A 7,968-nucleotide genomic window follows, 5' to 3' on the forward strand; every position below is an offset into this window, starting at 1 on the left:
AGCTGAGAAAGAGGCTCAAGGTAGTTTTTGAACTGAGTGCGGGGACTTTTCTCAGTCGAACGATAACCGGTGTTGGCCTAATAAAAAACGTAGAGGAACGAACTGCATGAAATGGGTGAAAACTGAGGACTTGGAGGTTTAGGCAGGCCCCTGAATTATATATTATACCCATTTATGATACACCCGTACTTGTGTGTTATCAGCCTGCATCCCATTTTATAGAGTGTACTTAGAAGAAATGATACAGAAGAGGCTTGACATATTCCATCACGTGTTTCAGAAATTATCGTGAAAATATTGAAGGTTCGTCCATATCTTTACATACTGAGTTAATAGAAGTGTTTACGAAAAAAGTTCAGAGTCCACATAGAAGAACTTTTTTACTGTTTTTACTCTAACTTGGCCTAAAACTGCTCTTTCCATCTTGAATGCCGAGTTGTAACAATAGCTTAGCATTAGGTTATGATGACAGTCATGAAGAAGTACTTTGGAAAGGATGTAGAGTTGTAGTATTATCATTTCTAGTCACTGAGGTGGGCTACGTGAAATACGCTGCACAAAGACGAATATTCGGCCAGGTTAGGGTAAAAGGAGCATAATTTGATTCCACACTGGTATATTACTGCTACTAGGGGGGAAAAAAAACGTTTATTTATTTACGTGAAGAGGATAGGGATATTGTAATTCATATTCTGACTGGCTTTTGTTTCTATATTATGCATAATGACCATAGTAAGGGTCTAGGTTTCATTAGACAATCATCAGTATTAATATTTGTGATGTTTTTCTAAATAACTATAGGTTGATAAAAGCAGCCAGCAGCAGACGAGGTCCTGGCTTCTGCAGCAACAGGGAAAGGATGGCTGCTTTAAATCAGTCGGCAAGCTGCTGAGTAAGGCACTGCAGGCAAGTCTGTTTTTTTTTTTATGTGTCCGACTCTGGGCATAGGCTTTACAGTCTGCTATCAAGGCCCAGCAGTCCTCCTACATACCATACACCTCTACATGTCACCACTTCGGCGCTAACACCCACCGTCCATATTGAATACATGCTGGGGCTGTCTCATACAGGACTTGGTGTATTGGTATTAGCGGGGGTATTTTTACGACATGTCAGCGGGTCTTCTGGTAGATCAGTAAAGCCTGATTTAATGAAATTCAAATCCTTAAACTGTTCCCTGCCCCAGCCGGGATTCGAACCTGGGTCAGGTGGGACTGCAGGCCACCTCTCTACCGATTGAGCCACCGCCTGTGTGTCGGGTTTACTGTTACTTATTCCTTGCAAAAATAACACGAATTAAATATTTCCAACATTCCCAAGGCAATACAGAATGATCTCCAAAGACACAGTGCACTATTCCTCCGCACAAACCGCCGTGAAGATTAGCGAACATCCAAGAACACAGAATTTCAAAATGTGCGTGTTTGTATGACGACCTGAGACCCCATACGTTCCATTATATAGCAGAAAATAAAATGTGAAACAAGTGCCTGGAGGCATTTGACCTAGGAACAATTGTACCAGGTTTGAAGCAAACTGGTAAATAACTAAACGAATGACACCAAAGTGAAAAAAAAAAAAAAAAAGTTTACTGAAAGAGAGTAAAACTGAGTCCCGTAAATAGTGAACTGCACGGTGTGGAGACCTAATAAATGATGAAATGTCTCTCCAGTGTGATGTGTGCTCACGTTGACTCCTGGCAGGGTAGAGGTACATGTAGAAATGTAAACGATGATGGAATGCATGTAACTGTTAATAATAAAGTGTCCCACACAGGGTGGAGTGGGCTCCAGCCAGAGCCCGGCACCTCTGACGGCATACGTAATGGCAGCGCTGCTGGAGGCCGGTGCTGACCCAACCAGTCTACCGGTTAGCCTGGCCGCCCAGTGTCTGGCCGCTGACACCTCCAGCCATCCCTACACAGTGGCCCTCAAAGCCTACGCCCTGGCCCTGGCCGACCTACCAGAGGCCGCTGCAGCAGTGCAGCAGCTGATGGACCTGGCCATCGTTGCCCCCAACTCAACACACTGGGAACTGCCTCGAGGATCAGGTAATGTTCACAGGCAGTCATTGAAAGCTTTGTTAGTTACATACACCAGTAAGTGGTAACTTTCTAATGTATCAGCTTGTAGAGGATTACCTCATTTATAGTCTGACTTTAGCTAACTACTTAACTAACTAGCTTACTTAAGACACAGCATTCTACCTATCAAAAGGCACCAGCTCACTATAAGACACATAACTATACGAAATTTCATGACTTTATAGTGAATACTTTCTGGGTTCTGGCCCGGAAACGAAATCTCTACTCCTGGCCAAACGCCCTGCTGCCCTGCCGCCCAACTTTACGGAAGGACACCAATTGATCCCAGTGATAACAACACCGTCCTCTGACTTTGTCAGGTGGATAAAAAAGGCAAGTCAGTGATAACCAATGCCAAATTATCAGATACCAGTCTGGTTAACACTGAACTGAACTGCACGAGTAACAATCAACTGAATACCTCGATAGGTCTCACCAAACTGGAGTGCTTTAACTCACTAGGCTACCAGGCGTCCAGTTGGTTATATGGTTATCACTAAACGTACCAAATAATTTCCTGGGCTAGAAGAAACCATTGGTTTGCCATTCAGTGTTTCTAGGATGAAGTTTTGTATAAGTTTCCTTTGTTGATCCCAGGCAGGAGCAGGGCAGCCGCCCTGGAGACAGCCGGGTATGGCATCCTGGCCATGATGACCCACGACCCCGAGAACATGAAGCTACAGGCCAGGAAGGTGATCAAGTGGATCACAGCACAGAGGAACGGCCAGGGAGGCTTCTACTCCACCCAGGTCAGACACACGGTTGATTATCTTCAGGAAGAGTTGATTTCCTTCTGGTTAAACAGGAACCAAATCCATTATTTTCTTCCTTGAATCAAGACTAAAAGTATGCTAGCAATGAAAGAAACTGGAGAAAGGAAAGACACCAGAGTTAGATCTCAACAATATGTGTGCAGACACTTGTGTGTGTGTGTGATGAGAATGAATCTACAGAGCTTGAACACTACAATCTGACCTTTCTTTTAACAGGACACAGTGGTGGCTCTGCAGGCCATGGCCCTCTATGAGAGCCACGTATATCAGGGACCACTCAACGTGCAGGCAACTGTGACGGGCTCGAACTTCTCGTTTACATTCACTGTCACAGACGACAACAAACTGCTGCAGCAGCTGGAACCTCTGCCTTACATGCCCACCACACTAAGCCTCGCCATTGCCGGACAAGGCTGCGCCGTCCTTCAGGTCAGTCAAGAATCTGAGGTAATGGAATGCAACTTAACATTTACCCCGATCACTGAGGAGACGCATTTTTTTCTTGAAACAGGCCATAAAACATAATATCTAGTGTTTTCTTATCAGCATTACGTTAGCCAGTCCATCAATCATTCTTTGCTTTTGTACACAGCCGCTCACACACACGGCTGCACAGCAATACTGTATGTCTGACGCTGTGCCAAGCAATGCCTTTGACTTATAATCATCACCGTGCTGTCGACAGGGATTAATCTCACACCTCGTCACCAGGCTGGACAGCAGTACAATATGCCTGACACTGTGCCAGGCAATGCCTTTGACTTATTAACAGCATCACCGTGCTGTCGATAGGCATTAATCTCACACCTCGTCACCAGGCTGTGCAGCGGTACAACATTCCTGACCCTGAGCCAAGCGACGCCTTTGACCTGACCGTCAACACCATCACTGTGCCGGACAGACAGTGCGTCACCAAGCGCATCACCGTCTGCGCCTCCTACCGCCTCCCCGACAGCAAGTCCAACATGGCCGTCATCGAGGTGGACCTCATCTCTGGCTACATCCCCGAGAAGCAGGACCTCAAGCAGTTACTCAAGGATGACCGCAATATCAGGCGCTACGAGGTGGACGGCAGCAAAATCAACTTCTACATCAATGAGCTGTCCGCCAACGACACCTGTGCCAACTTCCGCGTTATAAGGGAAGTGGACGTGGAGGAAGTCAAGCCAGGGACTGTGGTGGTATACGACTACTACCAACCAGAGTTCTCTATCTCAAAGGTCAGTCCCTCTTCTCTTGCCTTTTTTTTTTGGGGGGGGGGACGGAGGGATGATTTTTCAGAGCTAGACCTTGATAGATCATAGCCAAGCAAGGTGATGGGAGAGCGCCATCTCTCCCAGCAGGGCAACTACCTGGGCGGGGTGCGAACTCTTGACCCTTCGGTCTCGAGCCAGGCGCTCTACCACTGAGCCACCCTGCCCCCCCGTCTTCTTGCCTTACTTGCCGGAAAGTGACACCTTCACATGGTAGCGCTTAGATAACTGGACAGCGCTGTAACCCATTCGCACAAACGTCCCTCAACTCCCTCCGCATCCACTGACAGGATATTGTGGGATGCAGGAGAGTAACTCAGCCTACAGTCCAGTCGAAGCACGTCCACATTAACAGCAACAACTTAACAGTAGGATGGAAGGAATAATTAAGGGATAGCACCAAGCCATAACATGGCTATGGCTGTAGGAGAAGAGAGAAAATAAAGGTCTTAAGAAACACACAAGTATCATCAAGAGAGGTAGGTCATAAGTGGAGAAGAAGAGAGTAAGAGAGAGAGAGACTGGAGAAAAAAAAATCCTGTTTAGTCGCACGACAAGCAAGGATACTGGGGAAGTATTCTTTCCCTCCCCTCCCCTCCCCTCCCCTCCCCTCCCTTCCCCTGGGGGGGGGGGGCGGTAGCACAGTGGTAGCGCGCTGGACTTGTGATCGGGGGATTGCAAGTTCGAGCCTCGCCCGGGCTGCCGTGCCGGGAGGGGTAGCTCCCTCCTGTAACCCTAGCGGGGCTATATAGTCCAATACAGGGCTTAGCTCGGGGGAACTCCATTTCTCCCATTTTTTCCCCTCCCCTGGGGGCTATTGCCTGTACGAGACATGATACACTTATATGGCATTCCGATTATTATGAGGCTTACTTGTTAAATAATTCTTGAAAAATCTGGTAGAGTATGTTTATTAGTAAAATGTCCGCCTACTCTTGTCTGGGGGTATGAAAGCAGTGCCTTGTTAACACAAATTTATGTATAGATCCTTGCTCTTAACCTGCTTCCACAGAGGTATACTGACACATATAATTTACATGATGATACTGCTTTATGTGCTGAGCTTAAAAAAAAAACACACACACACACAGAGGAAAACATAAAGCAACATTTTTTACTGTCGTTTTGTTTTCAGATACAAGTATAATATTTCCACTGCTATCAGAGGATGCTCTATCACAACGCTTCGACCTTTCTTCAAAATGTTGAGTGCCTTAAGTAGTGTGATTCATTTTTGAGAGGTGTACAAGTCTCTTTTATCTACTCGTGCTGCTAGACGCTTCAATCACGTTAGGGATGGCCACAAACAAAATCACTCTATATCGCCCTGTCCTTCGCTATACTTCGCCGTCCTCCCTTAAGCACATACACCCCTCTCTCGTTTCTCTCTCCACTGCATCTCCTTCTTGGTCTCCTCCTGTGTACTTATTTATGCTATTACCCTCCTTTCACAGAGATACACACTGCCGCCGCCAGAGGAGTGCCGTTAGTGAAGCCAGATGCCCACCTACACAGACCGGGAGGCGGTGGTTTGGAAGGGAAGTGGTCATCTCAGCATCACATGACCACCATTTCGCACTGCAGCAGTTTTCATGTTTTTGAAGTTTTACCACAGCGCTTCTCCCGTTCTAGCCTCCACCTCTTTCCCGTCCCTCATTTCTTTCCTCCCTTTACTCACTCTTACCTCCTTTCCTTCCTCACCCCCTTCCTTCTCTTCCCTTTCCCTAATCTCTCCGTATTATCTTCATTACTTACACTTTTTTCCCCTCCCCCTTTTCGTTTCCTCTCCTTTCTCAAAATCCTCCCTTCCCCTACTCTCCCCATAATTTTTCTCTTCACCTCTCCTTCCCCCTTTTCCCGTCACTCAGTCTCTCTCTCGCTCTCTCTTAACATATTCTATTTCCTCATCTACTGTCCTTAAACCACGAAAAATCCACAATTTGTCTGAAATCACAGTACTGTATTGTGATATAGCTCTCATTAAGTGTTGCTGGGAATGAGCTTATACATGAATAAATATACTGCTAGCAAAGTGATAGTAATTTTAGTTGAAAAATCTGTTATTAATACTTCTTGAGGGGAATAATAATGTTAGGCGATCAATGTACGTTTTAAAAAAGGTAAAATGTATGTCATACGTGACGTTATAGTTTTGTTATTGCTTCTCGCTGGCAAATCGTAATAAGCATTCAAACATACATTGAATAAATACAGCATACTAACGCTATATACACCTGTTTGTATGTAACCTGTAATCACTGCCTATTTTACCACCCACAGGCGTTACATATCACCAACTGTTATGTCTACCCTGCGATAAATGTCTAATTACAGCCACAGAATCTTGGTACGTACTTCGGTATGATTAACTTTAGTCATATAATCCTTTACCAATCCCAGCAGCAGCAAAGAAGCCGGAGAGAGAGAGAGAGAGAGAGAGAGAGAGAGAGAGAGAGAGAGAGAGAGAGAGAGAGAGAGAGAGAAATTTACCTAAACCGTTTCAGTATTTAGCTCCTTGTGCCCAATCTTTCCTCCTTGAATTCAGTGATACATTCTGTACGTTAAACTCCTGCTGCCTCTAGACGATTTTTCAGCTGTGGAGAAACCGTCAAACTGGTAGAGAGAGATTTCCTTAACCCGTTCTGCACGGGAGGTATTTCCTTAACCCGTTCTGCACGGGAGGTATTTCGTACGCTGAAAATCGCCTGGAAGTAGGATAAATAAAATGAAAAAACCGCATCCCCAATTAATAAATTTCAACTGAATTACTTTGTTAACTTCAAAAGGTTTTATTCAGCTTTAGGAAGGATCTCCACTAATGGCCTTATGTGGTTGGCCGCAAGGGTGTGGGCAGTAACGCCATCTTGTGCAGTATTTGTGATAAGTGGGTGCATAAAAGATATGGTGGCGTCTAGAGACTGCGAGATAATGCCGAGTTCATGTGTGTGGTGTGTATGTCAGGAGAGAAAGGATAGATCTTGCTGGTGAGGCTCTCGAGTGTGTGGAAGATTTGTTATTTGGGGACATGTTATATGCTGGAGGTGGGGCTAAAGCCAGCTCTGAGGCTAGGGTAAGGAACGGTTGGAGGAAGTTCAGGGAGCTGTTACCTCTGCTAATATTGAGAGGACTGTCATTCTGTGCAATGGGGACCTTTGTATGCGGCATGTGTTATTAGTATAATGCTGTATGGTACCGAGACCTGAGCAGTAAAGGGTGAGGATACTTGTGGGCTCAAATGTACAGAAATGACAATATTAGATAGATGGATGTGTAGCGTGTCCTTGGATGCATGGCCTGGGATTACACTTGAAGAGTTGAGAGGAAGGACGGGAATGGAGTGTACTTGCGATGTGATGAGTGGTAGACTGAGATGTATGTTGAGGAAATGGAGGATGACAACTGGGTGCGAAAGGTGGAAATTGTGAATGCTGGGGATAATGTTGTGAGAAGCAGGCCGGAAAAGACCTGAGACAAAGATACAAAGTGTGACCTCAGGGTTAAAGGACTGAATACAGACTGCCAGAAATCGAGCTGCGTGGAGAGCCATCATTAGGTGGCCATGGGGCCAATGAATGCAAGCATGTTGGAGCCTCTATAAATGATAAGACGATAACCCTCCTCCTCTTACCGACTCCCTTCAACCTGACTCTTCGCCACACTGTTGAGTTTAATCTCTCTTTTGCGCTACTTCAATGGTCACTGCTCTTCCAAACTATCTCCCTGCCTCTCCCCTCCGTTACACCGGGCACATAGCACCTATCTGAGAGCAAACTCATCACTTTTCTATTCAACTCTGACACAAGAGTTAACTAAACTCCCAGTTATTCATGTACGCAACAGGTCAACCCTGGAACTGTCT

The 7,968-nt window shown here is 45.7% G+C and overlaps 1 protein-coding gene across 1 annotated transcript in view; it reads left to right on the forward strand.

Annotated features, from left to right (window-relative positions):
• The window catches only part of LOC145393062 (pregnancy zone protein-like), a 32,279-nt gene extending 25,953 nt beyond the window's left edge, over positions 1 to 6,326 (forward strand). Inside the window, exons 22-27 of the mRNA XM_080267400.1 lie at positions 802 to 906; positions 1,777 to 2,050; positions 2,681 to 2,832; positions 3,073 to 3,285; positions 3,675 to 4,076; positions 5,564 to 6,326. Coding sequence (XP_080123526.1) covers positions 802 to 906; positions 1,777 to 2,050; positions 2,681 to 2,832; positions 3,073 to 3,285; positions 3,675 to 4,076; positions 5,564 to 5,599 — 1,182 coding nt within the window. The 3' untranslated portion in view covers positions 5,600 to 6,326. The remainder of the gene's footprint in view (positions 1 to 801; positions 907 to 1,776; positions 2,051 to 2,680; positions 2,833 to 3,072; positions 3,286 to 3,674; positions 4,077 to 5,563) is intronic.
• Positions 6,327 to 7,968: the final 1,642 nt, after the last annotated feature.

Source organism: Coenobita brevimanus, chromosome 23 (assembly GCF_032717465.1).
Source record: "Coenobita brevimanus isolate Jiangsu-jjx chromosome 23, ASM3271746v2, whole genome shotgun sequence".
Classification (NCBI taxonomy): domain Eukaryota; kingdom Metazoa; phylum Arthropoda; class Malacostraca; order Decapoda; family Coenobitidae; genus Coenobita; species Coenobita brevimanus.